The sequence below is a fragment of the Eretmochelys imbricata genome, chromosome 3 (assembly GCF_965152235.1).
Source record: "Eretmochelys imbricata isolate rEreImb1 chromosome 3, rEreImb1.hap1, whole genome shotgun sequence".
Taxonomy (NCBI): domain Eukaryota; kingdom Metazoa; phylum Chordata; order Testudines; family Cheloniidae; genus Eretmochelys; species Eretmochelys imbricata.
The window spans coordinates 64,259,701-64,283,580 of record NC_135574.1 but is presented as its reverse complement, the minus strand read 5'-3'; the positions used below and the strand labels follow the sequence as shown (position 1 = coordinate 64,283,580).

The 23,880-nt window shown below is 37.3% G+C and overlaps 1 protein-coding gene across 1 annotated transcript in view; it reads left to right on the top strand.

Moving 5' to 3' along the window:
• Positions 1-23,880, top strand: part of IBTK (inhibitor of Bruton tyrosine kinase) — a 96,741-nt gene that overhangs the window by 5,521 nt on the left and 67,340 nt on the right. Inside the window, exons 2-8 of the mRNA XM_077812747.1 lie at positions 7,379-8,053; positions 10,099-10,195; positions 13,316-13,440; positions 14,001-14,111; positions 16,072-16,242; positions 17,958-18,075; positions 21,374-21,554. Coding sequence (XP_077668873.1) covers positions 7,730-8,053; positions 10,099-10,195; positions 13,316-13,440; positions 14,001-14,111; positions 16,072-16,242; positions 17,958-18,075; positions 21,374-21,554 — 1,127 coding nt within the window. The 5' untranslated portion in view covers positions 7,379-7,729. The remainder of the gene's footprint in view (positions 1-7,378; positions 8,054-10,098; positions 10,196-13,315; positions 13,441-14,000; positions 14,112-16,071; positions 16,243-17,957; positions 18,076-21,373; positions 21,555-23,880) is intronic.

The window sequence follows — 23,880 nt, the reverse complement described above, 5'->3', positions numbered from 1 at the left end:
GATACTCTTGCTACTTCGTTCTTTTTAATTCCTCCTCTCTTTGCTGCAAACCATTTTCTGTAATGAAAGAGTATGTTAAAATTGGAAGTTGCTCTTCAAAAAGAGTTAACACTGACATTCTAAGCCTTTTGTAACAACAAAATATTTTTTTAAAAAAGGCATGGAGTTTTAGTTCTTATTGAAAGAATAAAAAGCTCAATAATTACAGGTTTAAAAAAGAAAAAAGGCTAGTGTTATAACACAAATTAAAATAAGGGTTAATAATTACCAAAAGAGAAATATAGGCAGAGGTCATTGGACAGAAAGAGAAATAGACCATGGCTTATGCACCATACAAAAACAGAATTACAAAACAACACCACACGCTTGTGCTACTTCCCTGCCCTCTCTGTTAGATTCTGATCCCTTTCATTGGGAATCTATGTGGGTAGACTCCTGCATCTGTGCAGAGCCCCATTGAAGTCAACAGCGTTTCACATAGACATGAGGATCAGTTGCTGTATTGGGGCCTTAATTTATAAACTTTTTGGCTTGGGGACCTGTTATGTTTTTTTTTTTAAAAAAAAATTTAAATAGAATTGCTAACCTGTTTTTGAGCACTATAATAATATGACTGTGTGCTTTAATTGATCTATTAATATTTGCCTTGGAGATATATACGACCTTGTGCCTCATAAAATGCCGAAGAGGTGTATTAATGCGCTAATAGTACATGCAACCCTGTTTGTAATACTGTAATAAAGGAGGGCTGAACTGACTTACATGACAATAATTCTATCATGTCAAAATTCTACATTTGCTGCAAAAGTGCAATCAGAATGGAATTAGTTTATTGTAACTCACTGCTTGTCTCTTGGTTTCTTATTATGTAATATTGTACATGGCTTCCTAGCCATGTAGTTTTTGCATTTCCTTTTTAATACCTGATCTGTCTGTCCACAGTAAGTCTGTGTCTGTTTCTCTGTTGATTTTTCTGCCCACCCCCCTTTTTTAAAAAAGATTCTGCATCTTTTCCTGTTTTCCTTACCCTATGTTCTTATCTCTGGTGTATCTCCAATGAAAGTGTCTTTGTAATTGGTGCTATTTGAGATTTGCTTGGTCAGAACTTTCCATGTGTGGGCTCTAAAATGAAAGCTGGCAATGACATTATAATTAATGTCAATTTTGTATTGATGCCATCATATGGAATGCACTGCTGTGTACAGTCATAGCACTGTTATAAACTTTGAATAATTCTTGGGAGCATAGTGAAGGAGAGAGAAAATGCAGGGTTCTCATAGACGTGTCAAAGCTAAATATTTATATATGTATATTTTTTTCCCTTTTTAATTTTTGAACCAAGGTCCGGTATTAAAGTGTGACAGATTATATGAATTATAATACTTAGCTTTTCTATAATACATTTAATCTGTAGATCTCAAAATGCTTTATAAAGGAAAGTAAATATTTGTAAGAGAGCACTTATCTCTGTATCTGTGCAGGGTGTAGTGTCATATTTCTAGTTTATCACTTTCGGCAGTTGTCATGGTTCTCAAACACCTCTTCCACTTCCTTGGAATAAGGAGGTGGGCTGGTGCTCATTGAATGACTACTTCCTTATCAATATCCAATACTGGGTCAGTTCTCTTTTGCATATCCTTCAAGAAAGGGTGACTGTGGAACACTCCCACATCAAAGAGAAGGACAAGGGGTGACTTGATCACACCCTATAAGTACTTATATGAGGAACAAATATTTGATAATGGGCACTTCAGTCTAGCAGATAGAGGTATAACATGATCCAGTGGCTAGAAGTTGAAGCTAGAGAAACTCAGACTGGAAATAAAGTCTATATATTTTAACAATAAGAAAAGGAGGACTTGTGGCACCTTAGAGACTAACAAATTTATTAGAGCATAAGCTTTCGTGAGCTACAGCTCACTTCATCAGATGCATACAGTAGACAATATAGTGGGGAGATTTTATATACACAGAGAACATGGAAACAATGGGTGTTATCATACAGACTGTAACAAGAGTGATCAGGAAAGGTGAGCTATTACCAGCAGGAGAGCCGGGGGAGTGCGGACCTTTTGTAGTGATAATCAAGGTGGGTCATTTCCAGCAGTTGACAAGAACAGTAAAGGGGGGGGAGGGTGGAATAAACAAGGGGAAATAGTTTTATTTTGTGTAATGACCCATCCACTCCCAGTCTTTATTCAAGCCTAAGTTAATTGTATCCAGTTTGCAAATTAATTCCAATTCAGCTGTCTCTCGTTGGAGTCTGGGTGGACTCCTCCTGAAGGTCGAAACAGCAGACTGGACTTCTACATAGAGTGCTTCCGCTGACCTGCACGGGCTGTAATTGTGCAAAAGCAACATCACTTGCCCCATAACCTCAGCCGTGCAGAACACAATGCCATCCACAGCCTCAGAAACAACTGACATCATAATCAAAAACGCTGACAAAGGAGGTGCTGTCGTCGTCATGAGTAGGTCGGAATATGAACTAGAGGCTGCTAGGCAGTTCACCACCACCACTATCTACAAGCCATTACCCTCTGATCCCACTGAGGGTTACCAAAATAAACTACAGCATTTGTTCAAGAAACTCCCTGAAAAAGCACAAGAACAAATCTGCACAGACACACCCCTTAGGAATCCTGACCTGGGGTATTCTGTCTGCTACCCAAGATCCATAAACCTGGAAATCCTGGACGTCCCATCATCTCAGGCATTGGCACCCTGACAGCAGGATTGTCTGGCTATGTAGACTCCCTCCTCATGCCCTATGCTACCAGCACTCCCAGCTATCTTTGAGACACCACTGCTTTCCTGAGGAAACTACAATCCATCGGTGATCTTCCTGAAAACACTATCCTAGCCACTATGGATGTAGAAGCCCTCTACACCAACATTCCACACAGAGATGGACTACAAGCCATCAGGAACAGTATCCCCGATAATGTCACAGCAAACCTGGTGGCTGAACTTTGTGACTTTGTCCTCACCCATAACTACTTCACATTTGGGGACAATGTGTACCTTCAAATCAGCTGTTATGCTATGGGTACGTGCATGGCCCCACAGTATGCCAACATTTTTATGGCTGACTTAGAACAACGCTTCCTCAGCTCTCGTCCCCTAATGCCCCTACTCTACTTGCGCTACATTGATGACATCTTCTTCATCTGGACCCATGGAAAAGAAGCCCTTGAGGAATTCCACCATGATTTCAACAATTTCCATCCCACCATCAACCTCAGCCTGGATCAGTCCACACAAGAGATCCACTTCCTGGACACTACAGTGCTAATAAGCGATGGTCACATAAACATCACCCTACACCGGAAACCTACTGACTGCTATGCCTACCTACATGCCTCCAGCTTTCACCCAGACCACACCACACGATCCATTGTCTACAGCCAAGCTCTATGATACAACCTCATTTGCTCCAACCCCTCAGACAGAGCCAAACACCTAAAAGATCTCTATCAAGCGTTCTTATAACTGCAATACCCACCTGCTGAAGTGAAGAAACAGATTGACAGAGCCAGAAAAGTACCCAGAAGTTACCTACTACAGAACAGGCCCAACAAAGAACATAACAGAACGCCACTAGCCATCACCTTCAGCCCCCAACTAAAACCTCTCCAACGCATCATCAAGGATCTACAACCTATCCTGAAGAATGAGCTATCACTCTCACAGATCTTGGGAGACAGGCCGATCCTTGCTTACAGACAGCCCCCCAACCTGAAGCAAATACTCACCAGCAACCACACAACAGAACCACTAACCCAGGAACCTATCCTTGCAACAATGCCCGTTGCCAACTGTGTCCACATATCTATTCAGGGGACACCATCATAGGGCCTAATTGCATCAGCCACACTATCAGAGGCTTGTTCACCTGCGCATCGACCAATGTGATATATGCCATCATGTGCCAGTAATGCCCCTCTGCCGTGTACATTGGCCAAACTGGACAGTCTCTACGTAAAAGAATAAATGGCCACAAATTAGATGTCAAGAATTATAACATTCAAAAACCAGTCAGAGAACACTTCAATCTCTTTGCCACTTTTAGGTCTGTAATCGAGTGACCAATTCAACAAAAGAACTTCAAAAACAGGTTCCAATGAGAGACTGCTGAGTTGGAATTAATTTGCAAACTGGATACAATTAACTTAGGCTTGAATAAAGACTGGGAGTGGATGGGTCATTACACAAAGTAAAACTATTTCCCCTTGTTTATTTCCCCTCCTACTGTTTTTGTCAACTGCTGGAAATGGCCCACCTTGATTATCACTACAAAAGGTCATCCCCCCGCACCCTCCAGAAGCCTGCTGGTAATAGCTCACCTTTCCTGATCACTCTCCTTACAGTCTGTATGGTAACACCTATTGTTTCATGTTCTCTGTGTATATAAAATCTCCCCACTATATTTTCCACTGTATGCATCCTATGAAGTGAGCTGTAGCTCACGAAAGCTTATGCTCTAATAAATTTGTTAGTCTCTAAGGTGCCACAAGTACTCCTTTTCTTTTTGCGGATACAGACTAACATGGCTGCTACTCTGAAACCATATTTTAACAATGAAGATAATTAACCATTGGAACAATTTACCCAGGGCTGTGGTGGATTCTCCATTACTGGCCATTTTTAAATCCAGATTGGGTATTTTTCTGAAAGATGTGCTGTAGTTCAAATAGCCTGTGTTATACAGGAGGTCAGTCTAGATGATCACAGTGGTTCCTTCTGGGCTTGGAATATGAATATCCGATGCAGAACTGAATTTGTCCGCAGCTCAGATCCAGCACCAGTCTGTTGGTAGAATGTCCATATAGTCTGGAGTATAGAACATGGTGAACAAATGTAAATTGGATTGCTGCAATTTCTTTTGACTTATGAAATATTTCTGAACATTAAATAGAGCAGAGTGAATAAATTCATAGTGAATAACTTACTAAAAATGTACTCCTGTTCTTGAATTTTCCACAAGCAGTTTATTTTTCTTAAAATGACTTGTTGTTTGAAATTATTTAGCAAATACTCTCTGCACAAGTTTGGTTTGTAGATTATTTTATTCCCAATAAATTTGTTGTATTTGATATTTGAGCGATTATTTAACTTTGTTTGGAAACATTTCACATGAGATGGTTCGTATTAATACTGTTTGTTTAGAATCATGTTTCTGCTGCAAGTCACATTTGAGCTCAGAATTCATTTTCTGCAAATGTTCTATAACGATTGCTTTCTCCGAGTATTTCTGCCAGTAAGATGATGGAGAGGGATAAGGACAAGGATTGGGAATCAGGATATCTGTGTTCTATTCCTGGTTCCTCCACAGTGTTCCTGTGTTGACATTGGGCAAAAGATTTAACCTGTTTCCCTGTCTGTAAGGTGGTGATATTACTTCTCTACCTCACAAGGTGATGGGCAGCTAAGTTCATTAATGTTCTGGGATATGCAGAGATGTGATGAATGCTATAGCTTATGAGATGCTAACACAGCTATGACAGGTTTCAGATCAGCAGTCGTGTTAGTCTGTATCTGGAAAAGGAGTATTTGTGGCACCCTAGAGACTAACAAATTTATTTGAGCATGAGCTACAGCTCACTTCATTGGATGCGTTCAGTGGAAAATACAGTGGGGAGATTTATATACACAGAAAACGTGAAACAATGGGTGTTACCATACACACTGTAAGGAGAGTGATCAGGAAAGGTGAACTATTACCAGCAGGGGAGAAGGGGAACCTTTTGTAGTGATAATCAAGGTGGGCCATTTCCAGCAGTTGACAAGAAAGTCTGAGGAACAGGTTTCAGAGTAACAGCCGTGTTAGTCTGTATTCGCAAAAAAGAAAAGGAGTACTTGTGGCACCTTAGAGACTAACCAATTTATTTGAGCATGAGCTTTCGTGAGCTACAGCTCACGCTCAAATAAATTGGTTAGTCTCTAAGGTGCCACAAGTACTCCTTTTCTTTCTGAGGAACAGCGGTGGGGAAATAAACATGGGGAAATAGTCTTACTTTGTGTAGTGACCCATCCATTCCCAGTCTTTATTCAAGCCTAAGTTAATTGTATCCAGTTTGCAAATTTAATTCCAATTCATCAGTCTCTCATTGGAGTCTGTTTTTGAAGTTTTTTTGTTGAAGAATTGCCACTTTTAGGTCTGTAATTGAGTGACCAAAGAGATTGAAGTGTTCTCCGACTGGTTTTTGAACATAGCTATGTTAAATTTGTTTCATATTGAGTTAATATTAACAGGACTCATTGATGTATTATTAATCAAGTTCTTGTGAAAACATTGTACTGGTCCTTTTGGGATATACCACTCACGTTTCTAGGCGAATTTCAAACCCAGGTTTCATTCGTAAGCTAAAAAGTTCTAAATCCTACATATAGAGGGCCAAACACCATTCACTTTGTCACCCTGTTAAAGTGAGGGAGTTGCACACATGTAGATGAGAGTAGTATCTGGCTCAGAATGTGACGTTGGTGCTGGAGAAGGTTGATGTTTTAAAGTTTGTGTGTTGTGGTTTTTTTTATTTTTTGTTTAGCTTGAATAGGAGTTCAAATTCAGATTGAACAGCAGTTTTAATTTTCCTGAGAGGTGTATGTAGGTCACTGACGATTCTAATTGATTATGTACTTAGCTGAATGGTTGGGATTTTTTTGGCTTTGAATGCTGGTTGTTTGTACTTCATTTAATGTGTGATTTGTTTGTTTTTTAAATGAATAAAACACAATACTATAGTGTCTGGCAGCCTACGATATTTCCAATAATTGAGAATCCTTCTTAGTCTCGTTGGTCAGACTTGAAAATGAATCATTAGAATCTTGAAATTGTAATGTTTTCCTTACCCAGATTTATTTTTTCCTCTGAGAGAATAAATTTGAGTTTTTCTAAAATAAAATTTTGCTTAAAAAAAAAACACAACAATTTCCTCCCTCCCCCCAAACACATTTAAAGAATGACATGTATTTTGTGTGTGTGTGGGGGTGGATGTAGATTATGGCGCAGTTTTACATTTAAAGTTCTTACTGTCCTTTTAATCCATACATTATTTAAATCATTTGGATAATCAAGGGGGCTGTTGGGTGATTCAGTCAACTGGAGTAACTGTGGGGCATGACTGAGAAGTTTCATATTTTTACAGGAATCAGGTGGGGCTTTTATGATATATGGAGACATCAATGCAATAGATACCAAAAATTGGGCCTACCAAAATTCAATGTTTCTCGTATCTATTAAAAAAAAACAAAAAACAAAAAAAAACCCAAAAAAACAACCCCAAACCCACAAACAAGTACGGTCTTGGTGTAAAAGTCTATTGAATGTTGCATAATCCTTATTTGTCTCTTTCCCCTTTTATCCCTTTTCTTGCAGGTCTCCCTTGCAATTATGGAGATTTAGAAGAATTAGACAGTGTGGAGGGGGAGCCCCCCTCCCCACTCTTTTGATTCTTGGAATTTTCTATGGACAATAACAAGATTTTTGTTGTATAATATGGAGAAATAAGACTTTAAAATATAAATTTATATTTATAAATATTTATATTTTTTGATTAAGTGCCAAACATAAGTGCATGAAGATTCTCATGGCTGCTGTATGAAACTGAATTTAAGTACTAGGAATCATGAATTTTCTCCAGCACTGTATTGTGTTGTAAAAAGGGAGTGCCTTAGCATTCTTACTGGCTGCTCCTCTTAATGAGGGAGCCGTTTCAGAAAGGTGAGAATGAATTCTATCCTGCCTGACTGCACTCTGAAGTGTCATTCCCTGCAGCATGCTTTGGATATTATTTCTGTAGTTACCAGAGGAAGTGAAGGCCAGATCAAGGCCTTTCTTTCTTCTTACTGCTACAATGCAGCAACTCTAAAGGATACCTTTGGCAGGAATGTCCTCCATCTTGCTTCATCCTGTGGTAAGAAAGGCGTGCTAGATTGGCTGGCAGACACCAAAGGAGTGGATTTATTGGCAAAAGACAAGGAGTCTGGATGGACAGCTTTGCACAGAGGCATCTTTTATGGACACATCGACTGTGTTTGGTCATTGCTGAAGGTCAGTATCTGACTTCATGTATTGCACACTAATTTTTTTTTAATGTGTTTGTGATGTGTGATACATGAACTTGTATTGAAATGCCTTTTCCTATATCAAAATTTCACTCAAGGTGTGACTTTTAAACTGAGCTAAACTAGTACAAAACACTTTGTGGACACAGCTTAATTCAATGTAAACCTGAATTGCATTGATTTTAGTTTAACTTGATTCCTTATTTCTAATAACAATTGGGCCAATCTGAAGTTAAACCTGTGCAGCTTGGAATATAGACAGGATCTCAAGTGTTGATTTTGTAAGTGACTCCACAGGACCTGACCCCTGAGCCTGTGAGGAATCCTGTTGAAGTCAATGGGCTGCATGTGTTTCCATTTACTTGGAAACTCTTGCAGGGTAGAGATCTTAACAAAACAGTCTGGGTTTAGCTTTGGCACCAGATTTTTGAATTTCTGTAAAAATAAGCGTTTACCAAATATAGTAACGGAAATGTTTCCGTGACACTAAAAATTGTTAAATGGAAACAGTACTTAACAAATCAGGTATCTGCAGCTCAAAAGTTTGTAGCATTTTATTAGTAGTACATGAAAGTGAAATTAATTAGAAGCTGATTGTAATGTTGGGCTTTAGCTCTTTGTCTCTTTAGCCAGTCACTGACCAGATAGCGGCCAGGGCGTTCTGCCCTTCTTACTTAAAGTATTACACTGTCTGATCATTGCTAGCCTTATCTGTTTTCAACTGGCAGATAAATAAAAATGGTTGTGGCTCCAACAGTTTTAATTTTAGAAGCATTGGCGTTTCTAAAATGCTTGTTTCATGTGCCACTTTACTTTCATCCTAAGCATTCTTTCCTTGGAACGTTTCCAAGTAGTATGTTTCTCAACACTTTCTAATGACCTCTTAACTTTTTAGAGTGTGAGATTCATTACTGGAGAATTTTAAAACTTTTTCAGTATAGGTTGTGTCTCATATGTATTCACTCCAAGCTGCTGTTTCTTGTTTTTTTGTGCGTGTGGTGACTTGCTTCTCTTTGCCCCGAGATACTATCTAGCAATAGCTGCACTAAAAATATATAGACTTCTTCCTTTGACATCTTCTTCGGAACTGCTTCCAGGGCTAAAATGAACTCTTTTGGGGAACTAATCATGTTAGATCAGTCCGGCAAATATTTGAATAATTCATCCAAAGATGAAATCTGTTATTCTAGTGTTAGAGGCTGCAGCCTCTGCAGGAATGAACAAAAGACCCCAAAAGACAGTTTGAAGTACAGACTGATGTCTGAAGGATTCTTTTAGTTCGGAGACCAGTTTGCGATGTGTTTTGAATGTGCACAGCAATCACCAAAAAAAAAAAAAAAAATTACACAGCCCCCATCATATTAGTGAAAATGACTTAGTCTGCTATCCTTTAAATAAAAATTAACAACCAACAGTGTGTGTGTTAGCTTCTGGGTTAAGTGGGGTGGTGTATCTTCAGCCATTGTTTTCTTTCCTGTTTGTTTTTTCCTGACACATCTTCCTATTAGTAAACCAACATTCATAGAGAAAATATTCCAGTTAACAAGTAAACATACAGTATTTGTAAATTATTACAGAGCAGCTACGCTTCTGTCACACCCCCTTGCTACCATTGGTGAAGGTGCCCAACAGTAGTAGTAATACCTCGCTCTTGTGTAGCGCTTTTTCATCAGTAGATTTAAAAGCACAATAGGGAGACCTGTTTGCCTATTTTCAACTGTGGCAGTCAGTGCCAGTTCCTGTGGTTTTTTTCACTGTACACAGAACAGTAGTTATTGTTGAAGCTTGTCCAGTTAAGCCTCTTTGTAGACTTCTTTTGGTATAGTAAGTCCATGTCACTTGTCTCTGATTATTATTTACTGAGTTTAAATCCATCTTTAGAATGTCTTTGGAATGCAAAGAATTTATTAGCTTCTCCAATGTAAAATTCCACTGAGATCACCTAAGAATATTTATCATATTCATTTCTTTACTAGCTGTGAAATGAGGAGTGATAGTAATATTCATACAAGGTGTTTTTTCCTCTTTCAGCATGGGGTTAGTTTATACATGCAAGATAAAGAAGGCTTATCTGCCTTGGACCTTGTGATGAAGGACAGACCAGCCTATGTAGTATTCAAGAAAACAGGTAGGGCATCAAATTAATACAGAGATTCCTGTAAGATATGTACTGCTATCAATATGTAAATGTGTGTGCATGCGTAGACAGTACTGTCTGTTTCTAATTATGACTGTACTAATGGTGTAGTACTTACAGATGTGATACAAAAGATGTGAAGGCAACATGGTAAGTTGGTAAGAGCATAGAAAGAAAACCTTGTCTACACATACACATTCTATACCTTTTTGTCAGAAGAGAATGCAACAGCACTTAATGATGGCAGAAGTTTAAGTCCTAGGGTAAATAGGGCTAAATAATGTTCTGGAACGTGTCTTGAGAACTTGTTTTGAGTTCAGTATTGGTGCTCTACTAACTGTCAGCAATGAATGAAGATGCATGTGCTACTGTAGTTACGGGTGAGAAATTCAAAGTACCTATGGTATTAAGTTCCAGGGTGGATTTGATTTAAGTCAAATTGATTTAAATAATGATTTAAATCACTAGTCAGGAAGACTCAATTTAATCCTGGCTTTCTACATAAAAGTGCTTTCTTGTTGGTTTGTATAACCTTAGTACATATGCTTCACAACTCAGAGAGAGATGTAGGTTTCATTTTTAGAAGGTGCACGCTATACATTTTTAAACAGTGATTTATTTTGAAAATTTTTCAGATTAGTTTTACAGCTATATATCAGAAAATGAATGATTGTTTGGTTATTTCATTTACCAAAGGTAATCGAAGCAGATAGTTCACCTCCCAGTGACCTCATAAATATCTCCAATTCAACAGGTTAATCATTAATATTTGGAGGATTTTCTTGCCTTGTTGTATTAGGAGAACATCACCAGACAGACATTTAAATTGTTTTATTTAACTAAAACAACAACGTTAAGTATTCTTGATTTTTTTTTTCTTCAAGAGCAAACCTATAATATTTTACCAAAACAAGTGTATATCCCTTGCTTCTCACATTTATCTCCAGACTTCTTCTCCTTGTCCAGATCTATTCCACCCTCAACAATCTTCTATTCATTGAACTTTTTGAGACTTTGCACTTTTAGAGAGAGGTAAGGGATCGACTCTGTGTACACAAATTTGCAGAGGGACAAAATAGTTAAGGTCTGTTATTTCTCACCTCTATATATTATTTATTTATTTAAAAACATTTTTGCTGTTAACAAGCATGTTACCTCTGGGGAGACACATCTGCAGTTTGAGAACTGCAAAACTAAGCATCTCTGATGGTACCTTTTAGACTTAGCACTGAGTCCCATGGGTAGATAAAAAGATTAACCTAAATAATCTATACAGAAGCCTATGGAACTCCATAAGATTAGGTCCCTAATACATGAACTATTGGAACTCATTTACAAAACTTTCCTTAAACATTACATGAATATATTGTCTCATACTATAGAATTAGAATTTATAATCCCTATTCCATGATGAGATATCTTTGAGCTATAATAGGTATTTTTCATAAAAAAAATCTGATTTTAATTAAAAAAAAATCATTGATTTTTATCCACCCTGGTCTTAACATTAGGTTAGTTAGGAGGGATTCTGTCTGATGTCCTCATCTTGGTTCAGCTATTTTTCAAGAGCCTGCCTAGAGTAAATTGATGGGATTCAGTGACGTAAATAAATCTGTTGACATTGAATTACATCCCTCATGGTTTTAACACCAGCATTAATAGATTAAATGAATTCCCTATATCTCATCCCAGCCAGTTTAAAAAAATTGGGATACAAAATTATAAATCTTCAAAACACTTTAGTGCAACTTTTATATGATTTTTAAAAAGTAAACTAATTCTAGTCACTGGCAAGTTATTGTTATATCTAAGTAATGTGATCTGCTAATTTGAGTACATAGGAACTTTCTTAAAAGACATTATTAAGTTTAAAATCTTCTTTGAATATACTTCCCCATCTGTGTTCCTAATATCCCTTTAAATGATTATAATTGAATTTTAAAAATCTAACCTGCTTTTTCCTGTTTCTGCTCCACTTGTGCTTTTCCCCCCATTTCAGTCAGCTTTTGTGCAATGAAAATAGTTTAGTCAGTTTCCTTTGCTAGGCAATTAAATTTTTGATTGCTGTAGTATTTCGTTGCACAAATATAGTTTAGTATTTTGGTAGAAGAAATATATACAACCTAATTCTGGGCTGACATTACCTTATGTTCTATTTATTAAACACTATTTCATCATTGTTTTGATATTTAGTTGATTTTAAAATGTATTGATTAGTTTACAGTCATGCTTTGAATCTTTAGATAAAATATAAACTTAGTGTTGCATCAGAATTGATTTGACTTTCTTATCTGTTTGTCAGAGGGAAATAGGTTAAAGTTCACTTTCTAGTATCATGGTAATTACAGCTGAGAGGGTACTCTATTTCCACAGCTCTAATCTATATAACTTTAGCCAAAAAGAAAAGGAGTACTTGTGGCACCTTAGAGACTAACCAATTTATTTGAGCATGAGCTTTCGTGAGCTACAGCTCAAAGTGAGCTGTAGCTCACGAAAGCTCATGCTCAAATAAATTGGTTAGTCTCTAAGGTGCCACAAGTACTCCTTTTCTTTTTGCGAATACAGACTAACACGGCTGTTACTCTGCAACCTGTCATTTAGCCAAAAAGTCTCTCTTGTGTTGAAAGTTCTTGTGGTTGGTCTAGAATATAAATTAAATGGGAAGAGTTGAAGAAAATCTATTTAGCCGTTTGAGTCCAAGCATGATTTATTTTTTTTTTTATATATGTGGAAGACAAAACTTTGCATACCAATTAAGGTAGTTCATGCAGTTTTGTATTGCAGACTTGACATGTAAATAGTTCTTACTGATGAATGTGTGCTCTGTGAAGTTGGACAAATATTGTGAGAAATATATGTGAACAAGGGACCTAAGGTACAGGACATGCAATACAATCAAATATTTCATGCTTAATAATCATTCTAAATTCTCAAAAGACTCTTAAATATACCTTTAAAATAGAATTTACCTTGTTTCTTCAAATTTTATTTTTAATTGGAGTAAAGTATACTGTTCTAGTTCACACTTATGTCAGGGGTGGAGTTAAATTAATGCAGCTCACACACAGATGTAGCAGATATTGCAGATGGAATTTGTCCTTTGAATTTTAGATCCCACAGATGTCTACACTTGGGGAAACAACATAAATTTTACCTTGGGTCATGGTGGTCAACAGAGCAAACATCATCCTGAATTGGTGGATCTGTTTCCTAGAAATGGAGTCTACATCAAACAGGTATTCTGAAAAAACAAAGATTAATAACCCATATACCATCATGAGCAAGATTTTTTTTTTCCACAGAGAAATAATCTCAATATTGGAGCTGATCTTGCTGCCCTTTCTCATATAACAGTACTATTTTAGTCATTGAAACTGCTCTGGGGATTAAGTGCTCCTGGACTATTTTCCCTTCAGTCCACAGATCAATGACTCCCAACTCTTTTTGGATGTATAGATACCCTTTTGGATGTATTTTACAATGATGTAAAATGTTGGATTGACTTCTGATTTGAAAGCCATAGTACATTCCTAGCTTTGTAAATGGAAACTATGTTTTGCAACAACAGATGATGATGATAAATAATTCCATGTAGGAGGATGGTGCTGTTGTAGTTTCCAGTGCCATATAGACAATGAATTGAAGATGGACAGTGTACTAGTTTGATATACATTCTGTTGTGTCTTGTGCGGACAGACTGTATTTCCTCAGTGAAGGCAGCATATTTACAAAGTAATTTACAAAAAGAATGCTAAAATGCTACCCCTCAAACTGTAACTGTATATATTTTTTTCAGGTGGTGCTTTGTAAATTTCATTCGGTGTTCCTTTCCCAGAAAGGACAGATTTACACTTGTGGACATGGTCAAGGAGGACGCTTGGGTCATGGTGATGAACAAACATGCCTGGTATCTTTAAAAATATTGAGTGTATAGTCTAGCACAAAAAAATCTTGTTTCAGATATGCAGTCTCAGAATTCATTAAATGTCTTATTTTGTTCAGTTGTAGGTTATTTTAAACAATGACAGTCTTTGTTCAGAAATTATTTACAAAGGAAGAATTTATATTTTAAATGGATTTGTATTGAAACTGATTAGTATCTATTTTTTCATTTGACTAGTACGTAGTTGCATTATGCTAATCGATGAATAAAAACGTTAAAATTCAGTTTGGTGCTGTGTGTAATAGTCTTCATGAAGACTTCAGGGCTATGTATGGACCACCAACATTATGTACTTATTTTACATGAAATGACATAATTTTTAAAATTTTATGAGAAACCTGAGAGTGGAGCAATTTATGAGAGAAATTGCAAGTATATGTATACGTGTGTACATTGTTGTGGAAAACGAGTCACACCATCTGTTTGATTCAAACAGTTTGAGGTCCTTTATTGAATACAAGCATGCAGGGAGAAGGAGACCGAGATGGTCACATGCAGGTGCTACCCTGGTCTCTCTCTGCCCTGCCCCTATAATACCAGACTTTTATATAGGTCCAAATTCAAGCCAAATGATACATTTCCTTACCACTCAAGCATTATTAATAAAGCCTTATAACGAATTAATGGAAGGGCAGTTTCATAACTAGCACAGTGCTGACGCACCATGTTATTATCAAGATCTTATCAAGATCTGCAGTTTGCTGTGGCAGCATTTTGACTAGGAACTTTTGCAGTGTGGAGGGTTCATATAATGGACAGCTAGGGACTCTTCTGAAGGCCCTTTTGGCTCTTTTCTAGTTAGAGATTGGCCTAGTCCATTATCTCGGTCAAGTGCCGCAGCCTAGTGTACGTAAATGCTTTAGCTTAAGCCAAGTCTTACAGGATACAGGCCTGTAGGCCTCTTGTGTTACAGTTTTTGCATATGTTGCATATAGTGCGTAGATTTTGCTGTAGAATGGGATGGGGTCAGTTTCAACAGCAAGGTTAACAGCAGTTTCCCCCACAATATTATAAAGTTGTGTGCTGTAAAGACATTATTGGTTAGAATTTGGAATAACCATATGAATTATGTGAATGAATGCCAAATGAATGGCAAAGCCATAAATGACTGATTTAGGTCCCAAACAAGTACCAATACCATCATTTGACCACTTCACCTATATTCTGTAAATGTCACATTTAAAAAAGAAATAGCTGAGTTTTTTTGATCACTCCATTTATAATGCCAAGCTTCTTTAGTACTATGAATCCAATTTACAGATGTCCTGACGGAAAGCCATGAAGGCCTTGATATTATGGAGATTGATACTATTATAGAGAAACCTTATATATTTAATTGATTTTAAACAAAATCCCTTAGTGTGTGTTTGTGTGGTCCCCTATCCCCCCACTTGAAAATTAGCTGAAACAGCATTTTTAATCAGGGCTAGAAGCAAGTGGCTTTTGGAAAGCTGTGATTCTCCTCTTTTCAGTGGAATTGAGAGACTGGACCTCAAACCCGTACTGCATCACTGTAATTTTGGAGGAAAAATATGTATTTAGGAGAAAGAAGGAAGCCTTTTTCTATCAGAGTAACTTCAGAAAACAAACACAAACACACCATTAATTGTGACTATTGAAAACTGCTCAGATGTTTTAGATTTAGTTTCTGAGTAGATTTCAGGTGATCTGTTCTAAAGGTACATGCTAAAAGTATTTTGTCATATTAATCTTCTTTCCATGTGATATGCAATGTGTTAATATATCAAACAATAATTACACAATTCTGTACCTTTTTAAATGAGTTTTCTTTTGCATTTCTATTTTTGTTGTGGGGTTTTTGGTGTGATTTGGTGATGGGGGGTGTGTATGGTTTTTTAAAAAATTCTCTGAGTACAGAAATGAGTGTTTTTAATGTTTTCAACACTTGGTCGATCTGTACTAGGTTCCAAGACTTGTGGAAGGTCTGATTGGCCATCAGTGTTCCCAGGTAGCAGCAGCTAAGGATCATACTGTTGTTTTAACAGAAGATGGATATGTTTACACCTTTGGCCTAAATACTTACCATCAATTGGGTATTCTTCCTCCTCCTACTAATTGCAGTGTTCCCAGACAGGTAATAACTGCTTAGCTACTACGTGGACCTTTTCCTCACTGAGAGTGAAATGTTAAGATCATATTGATGTCTATATGTAAACTTTGTAGGGATAATTCAAGTGGAACATGGGGTCGAATAAAACCATCTTCTCCAATTCATCAGCACACAATCTCAATGTTAAATATTTGTGTAATGTAATCAGATGGTTTGCCTGTCTGTGCTCTGCTTGGATTCTAAGCTTATAGAACGGGGTCAGCAACCTTCGGCACTCGGCCCATCAGGGTAATCTGCTGGCGGGCCGCGAGACATTGCGTTTACATTGACCGTCAGCAGGCATGGCCCCCTGTAGGTCCCAGTGGCCGCGGTTTGCCGCTGCAGGAAGTGGTGTGGATGTGCCACACACATGTGTTGTGGATGTGCTGCCCGCTGCTTCCCACAGTTCCCATTGGTGGGGAATGGCAAACCGTGGCCACTGGGAGCTGCGGGGGGCCGTGGCTGCAGACGGTCAATGTAAACAAAATGTCTTGTGGTCCACCAGCAGATTGCCTTGATGGGCCGCGTGCCAAAGGTTGCCAACCCCTGTTATAGAAGTACTAAATCCTGTACTTGATGACTAGGCACAGTTGCAAGAAAAGTGCTGAAGTATATTACTCTGAAGTACTTCCTTTAGTTAAAGGTTTCTATTTCAAATGAGTGAAAATAAAAATACATATTTACTAAGTGGTATCCTTTTTCATGGATTGTTTTAGGCCACTGGTTTGTGTCTTTGTAAGGTTAGACATGCACATTAAGTCATTGGCTTCCCCGCACTCCCCAGTGCACCCTTTGCCTGAAAGCCCTTTTAATGTCAGAGGTTGATAGTGGTTTGGGAAAAATAGTAATAGGGATAAGAGAGTGAGAAGAGGAAAAGAAAATTTTCTGCAATGACATTTCCTGATAGTTGTAGACAAGAAGCACAGGTTTCAGGGAGGAGAACTTGCCCAAGGTGATACCTCAGAATAAGTTATTTACTATCTCAAAGCAACTATACATGCAAGAATTGCTTTACCTACTACTGAAGGGAAGTGCCATCTGGAGTGAAATACAACTAACAGCATTCAGTAGCACAGCATTACACGGCAGCTAGCAAGAGGAAGCGAAGAGTAACAGGTCTAATTGAACCTGTTGAAGAATGTTGGGAGGCAGTCAAAGTTTCGCCAGGGAATGGGATTACATCTCCAATGACCACAAGTGGTCATTTTCTTAATTTCACTTGCCATCTGTTGGATGAAATCTAGCATCAAAATGCTCTCTTACAGCATGCTAGGACACTGGTACTTAAACAGAGTGAGGCTTTCCAATAGCCACTTTTTACAGAACTTGTATTTTTCTTTGGTTGTCTCACCTAAGAACTGAACTTAACCCTGCTTAATTCTGAGATCTGTTGATAGCCCAAGGTGGCATGGCTCTAATCTAGCGTGGTGGTGGTGGGGCGTAGGAGGGGAGAAATAGGCTAACCCTTTCTGGATTTTTCTTGTTCCTCTTTGTCTTTGATGAAACAGTGTCTCACTTAAAAAAAGCAGGGTTCATTTCAAAAGTTAGTTATACTAAATCTTCAGTGAAACTGATACAACCATTAAGAGTTTAATTAGTATGGACTTCATTATTGCCAAATAAGAAGTTGATTTATGCACATCACATTTTATTTGCTTGGGATTTGACACTTATATGAAAATCTTTGCTTTTATATGTAGGTTCAGGCAAAAAATCTGAAAGGTAGAATGGTGATTGGAGTGGCTGCAGGCAGATTCCATACAGTGCTATGGACTAGAGAAGCTATATATACCATGGGACTGAATGGTGGCCAGCTAGGTAAGAATGTTTTGTTATACAAATAAAAATCGGCCTTTAAAAATGTTACTCAAAGTAAAAGCCGTCATCTGTATGAGAAAAGAAGCTTAATTAATGTTGGTTTATACTTGTCTTCCACTGGCTCCAAAACACACTCTTTTTTTACTGCTGTCAATGATTATTTTTATGCTTGAGGATGAGTGGGGTAAGTCAAATGTAGCTTTACTGTTCAAATTTATTTGGCCAACTTTCTCTTCTGTGACTCTTGTGTGGCCCATCAGTGCAGACTTTCAGGATACAGAATGTCATTGTTTAAATTTAGAGAGACAAGGTGGGTGAGGTAATATCTTTTATTGGACCAACTTCTGTTGGTGAAAGACGCAAGCTTCTGAGCTACAAAGAGCTGCTCTTGCCTCTCACCAACAGAAGTTGTTCCAATAAAAGATTTTACTTAATTTACCTGATCTCTCTCTAATATCCTGAGACCAGCACAGCTATAACAACACTGCAGACAACATGGTTTAAATTTGTAATTTCCCAAGGGGAGTGCTTGTGTTGTGCACAGCACTGGGCACGCTGTTGGCACTTTTTTATGTTCTCTATCCAGCTTTCCCCTATCTGTAAATATACTATTGGGAATTACCTCAATTTTTCATCCTTACTAACTTTTTAAAAGAAAGATACGTATCTGAATATGCATTGTGGGGTTTTTTGTTTGCTATTTTTGCTAAGCCATTACTAGAATTGTCTTTTATTCTTGCTTCCAGAATAAATCTTCATTTGATGAGTTAAGACGATAGCTTATTAAACATACCACATAGCAGTGAACTTCATTTATAGTTAAGGGTCTGTGAGAAATGAAATATTTTTGCCATTTTAACACTTTAGAACCTCAGACTGATATTGGTGTTTAGACTGAGTTTCTCTTTCTCTGGGTTTACATCTGTGCAGATTGAAAAGTTTTGTTAGCTAATCCTGGTGCTTTTTGTTTACATGCACTAGTATGCTGACTCCATGAAGCTTAGGCACTTCTCTGGAAACTGTGCTTTTATCTCTCCTATGTTGGAGCAAGCAACAGTGGTTAAATGTTGTATATTACTGTTGGGGAATAAAAAACAACCTTTATTGATAAGAAAATTGTCATTAATAGGAAATATTTTAAAAATATCTCATGTTCTGTTCTTAAATTTAAGTTCATAATGTTTCCGTGCTATTTCATGGCCCTCTTAGTACACCCTAATACAATTTCTGCTACTCCAATAAGTGGGATATACAGTAGGATTCTTGCTTCTGCTAGACCAATGTGGCTCAATCCTCTCTGTCACTCCTCCTGCGACAGCAGAGCCTGATGTCATAAGCCACATTTTCAGTACAGGGATGGGGGAGAATGTATGGTGGTTAAATTACAACAATGTTGTTGAAATGCAGCTTTGTGTAAATTCTCACTCTTTCAATAACTCTGTCTTCTAACCCCCGCCAGTACTGTAAAAACAATAAGACTGAAACAGTTATTTATTTTGGGTGTATATTTTACTTTGTCAGTATTTATATTAATGTCTGACTTGCACAGGTTTTTATCATTTTAGACAATTTTTAGCATTTTAAATAAATTTAAATCTATTTTAATAATTATTAACAACGTTTACTTAAGGGATTGTATCTGTCTCTGTCTCTATACAGTACACCTCTACCCTGATATAACGCGGTCCTTGGGAGCCAAAGAATCTTACCGCGTTATATCGAACTTGCTTTGGCCTCGAGCATTTCTGTTATTAATAGTCACTTCCCGCCCTCTGACTGACCCCTCAGAACCCCCGACCCATCCAACCTCCCCCGCTGACTTCCCTCACCCCTATCCACACCCCCGCCCCCTGACAAGCCCCCCGGGACTCCAACGCCCCGTCCCCTGACTGTCCCGCCCCCCGAACCTCCGAAACGTCCAACCCCCCCTGCTCCCTGTCCCCTGACCGCCCCCCCCGAGACCCTTTGCCCCTTAATCAACCCTTCGGCCCTGGCCCGGTACCCTTAACACGCCGCTCAGAGCAGCGTGTTGGAGCCAGGCATGCTGACACGCTGATCTGCTAGAGCGTGCAGCCCCGCCCCACAGAGCGCTGCTTTACTGCGTTATATCCGAATTTGTGTTATATCGGGTTGCGTTATATTGGGGTAGAGGTGTACTACCAAAGTCTTGATCAATTGAATTTGGAGCCTCTTAAGAGTTCTTCAGAAGGGGTTTTGGGTTCTGAAATGTTCTCCACACAGTATGGTTTGCCAAAGCCTGGATTTGTCTACCTGCTGGGCTTGATCACAAAATCCATTTCTTTTCTTGAGTATTTGGGGAAGAGGTGGGCTAAACAGCTGTGGAGGAAGTGGGATAAAGTATTAGTGAATATGATAGCACAAGGAATATTGTGGTGGGTATTACTAATATAAGGACAGTCAAATTAGCAATAACGTGGAAGACCTTTTTTTTTTTTTTTTTTAATTGCTACAAAATATTGTTTGAAAATAAGCACTTAGAGTTCTGTGTATATTCTGGAAAAAGTCAAACAGAAAATTAAAATAAATGTATTTATAATCTCTGAGGTGACTGGCATCAAGAATATGCTTAGAGATACCATGTGTAATTAATAGCTGACTTTTAGTAACTTATAAAAATAGTTTTCTTCTTAAAAAATAGGAAACAGGAATGGGATTGAGTGTCTGAATCCTTCCCTTTTATCTCTCCCCCACTCCCCCCAAAAACAAAACAAAAAATCAAACCCACCCTACAACTAGGTACAAGAGCCTTTACAAACAGGCTTGTTCAATTTCTGAACAGTCAGTTCATGCAGCAGGAGCTGGTTTGGCACCTGCCAATAACTAGTTATGGATATATGGAGGCTGTGTTCATGTGATGTGGCAACTAATATCACAGTCTTGCCACAGTCAAAGTAAAATTGAGTTTATACAGTGTAATCTGTCCTGCTAATGAACTTCCAGTTTAGTGTGGTAAGCAAGATAAATGCAGCTGTTGTTGTGTGATTGTAATGGCTAACCATATTTAATTATCTTTCTATGGTCTGTGATTGTGTAGACCAGAAATCCATTACCTTTTTTCAAAGCTTCATTTTTGTGATAATGTGACAAAAAATGACAAGTACCTTTTGATTTGTTTCTGCCTAATAATTGTGAAGATGAGTTGGTAACATAGAAAAATTAAATTTTAATTGGCTTTTCAGCAACATTTATAGGAGAGAATGGGGAAGAGTTCTCAAAATCAAATGACAAATTATGGAATCTCAAATAACATAAATGGGGGGTTTGTATTTTGTTGTAGGATATATGCTGGATCCTAATGGAGAGAAGTGTGTAACTGCTCCTCGCCAAGTCTCTGCTTTGCATCATAAGGACATCATTTTGTCCTTAGTCGCTGCAAGTGATGGCGCTACAGTATGTGTTACTGAAAGAGGGGATATTTACTTGCTCACAGACTATCAGTGCAAGAAGATGGCTTCCAAGTATGTATTTTTTCCTTTACAGGGAAGTACAATACTAAGTTAGTTTCACTGTTCTTTTTCTTTTTTCAAACTATTTTGGAAGAGATTTGGAGGGGGGATATTTGTGTTCAAGAAGTAATATATACCGGGTCACTTTTACAGTTGCTTCTTCCTGGACTTCTTGAGCTTGGCTTGATCTAATTGTTTAGTGGAGGCATTGAAGGCTGGGCTTGTTTCTTTACTAAATAGATTTATTTTGTATTTGGGAGTGTGTAAAATAGCCATATGCTAATAGCTGAGTTAAAATACAACTGTTAAAAAGGCTTCTAGAAATTAGAGTATGTATAATTGGATACTTTTAGAGTAGCAGCCGTGTTAGTCTGTATCCGCAAAAAGAAAAGGAGTACTTGTGACACCTTAGAGACTAACACATTTATTTGAGCATAAGCTTTCGTGAGCTACAGCTCACTTCATTGGACAATGAAGTGAGCTGTAGCTCACGAAAACTTATGCTCAAATAAACGTGTTAGTCTCTAAGGTGTCACAAGTACTCCTTTTCTTCTTGTGGATACTTTTAATTACTGAATATTTAAATGAAACAAATCTGTGAGGGTTGCAGATGCAGGAAAATCAGATGCGGGGGAAAACATTAAGAGAAGCTTCCTTTTGTTCTAGCCAAATTACTCTTAATTTTCTCTTCCAGCAGCTGTCATTTTTGAATCCTCAGTCTTATTTCTCAATTTGATGATGATGGAGAAACTTCCATACTTATATGTAAACCCTTTTAAAATCCCTTCTAATTTAGAACGGGGAGAAGAAAGTAGTTTAAAAATTTGTCAGGGTTTATTTACTTTAAATCAATTTAAAATAAATGATTTTTAGTTATTTTCCTAAAGAAAGGTTAATTCTCATTTGGTTGGTATAACCATTAAAAATGTAGATTTTCAACCAAATGTAGCCTTTAAATTATAAATTGGGTACTTGTGCTAACCAGGAAGTTTTCACTATATCTATACATATTTATTTAAGCAATTCTATAGCTTTAACATAGATTTATTCAGATTGCATTTAAAACTGATTTAATAAACAACAGATTTTTATAAACTTACTTTCCTATGTACTTGGCACATCAAAGGTCAAATAAAACTCTTAAAATATTGTTTGTGTGTATATTATTTGAATTCCAATGTCCGTCTAAATTTAGCTTGGCACAAATCCAAGTTAAAAAAAGATCTAGTAAAGAAATGTCATAAAAAAGTGTAAAATTAACAAAGGAGGTATTAACTGTAGTTACTGTAGTTGATGGATTTTTTCTGGTCACCATGGGCCAGATTTGTGAAGTTTCTTTGCCTTAAAATGCACCTAAATCAAAGGGAGTTACCTGCTTAGATACTATTGGGATTTTCATCAGCACCTAAGAACCTTCAAAACCTGACCCATGGTGACTAGAAACAAAGAAAGTTAGGAGCCTAACTGGTTTAGGTGCATTTGAAAATCCTGTATTTTAAGGTGCCTCAAAACCTTGGAAAATCTGGATGGAATTGTTCAAGTTCTTAGAATTAGTGAATCTGATCCTCCACCATGTGGCTTTTGTTAATATAGTGGAAGAACAAAACAAACTTTCCTGCTTTTTAAACTCTCAATTGGTTTCTCAACTTTAAACTATTGAAAATGAAGAAAATGTGATCCCTGCACCTGCTAGCTGAACTGAAACCAAAAGTAACTAAGGAATAAGCTTTTCTGCCCAACAAAATGAAAGACATTTGAAGAAATACATACTAGCATTCATTATGTTGTAAAAACTGAAAATAATATATAGATATTGTGACACATACATAAAGTTAACCTCAAAAGTTAGATGTTTTCCCCTGATTTTTTTGTATATAAGTAAAGCAACATCTTGAGGAGGACTTATTCATGCACAATATTTTTTTATTTACTTAAATGACTTTAATAAAATAAAATTTTAAATTATGAAAATTAAAACACTTTTATTTTTTAAAAGAAAAGTATTTCAATTTAAAAGAATCTAATTTTTTTTTTTAAATCAATTTTATCCACCCAGAAACTTGATGAATTCTGTAAGGATGAAGTATGGATTTTTAAATAAATAAATTTTATTAATGGGCCATGGGTATGAACTGTTGAAGCTCGAGGAAAATGGATCTTTCAATGTATAAAGTTTTATGTGTTGCATTCTAGTGTTTTCAGGAGTCTGTGTGAAAACTATAAGTAAGGCTACGTTTTAGTCACGGGTATTTTTAGTAAAAGTCGTGGACAAGTCACAAGTAGTAAACAAAAATTCATGGCCCGTGACCTGTTCAGGACTTTTACTAACTAAAACTTG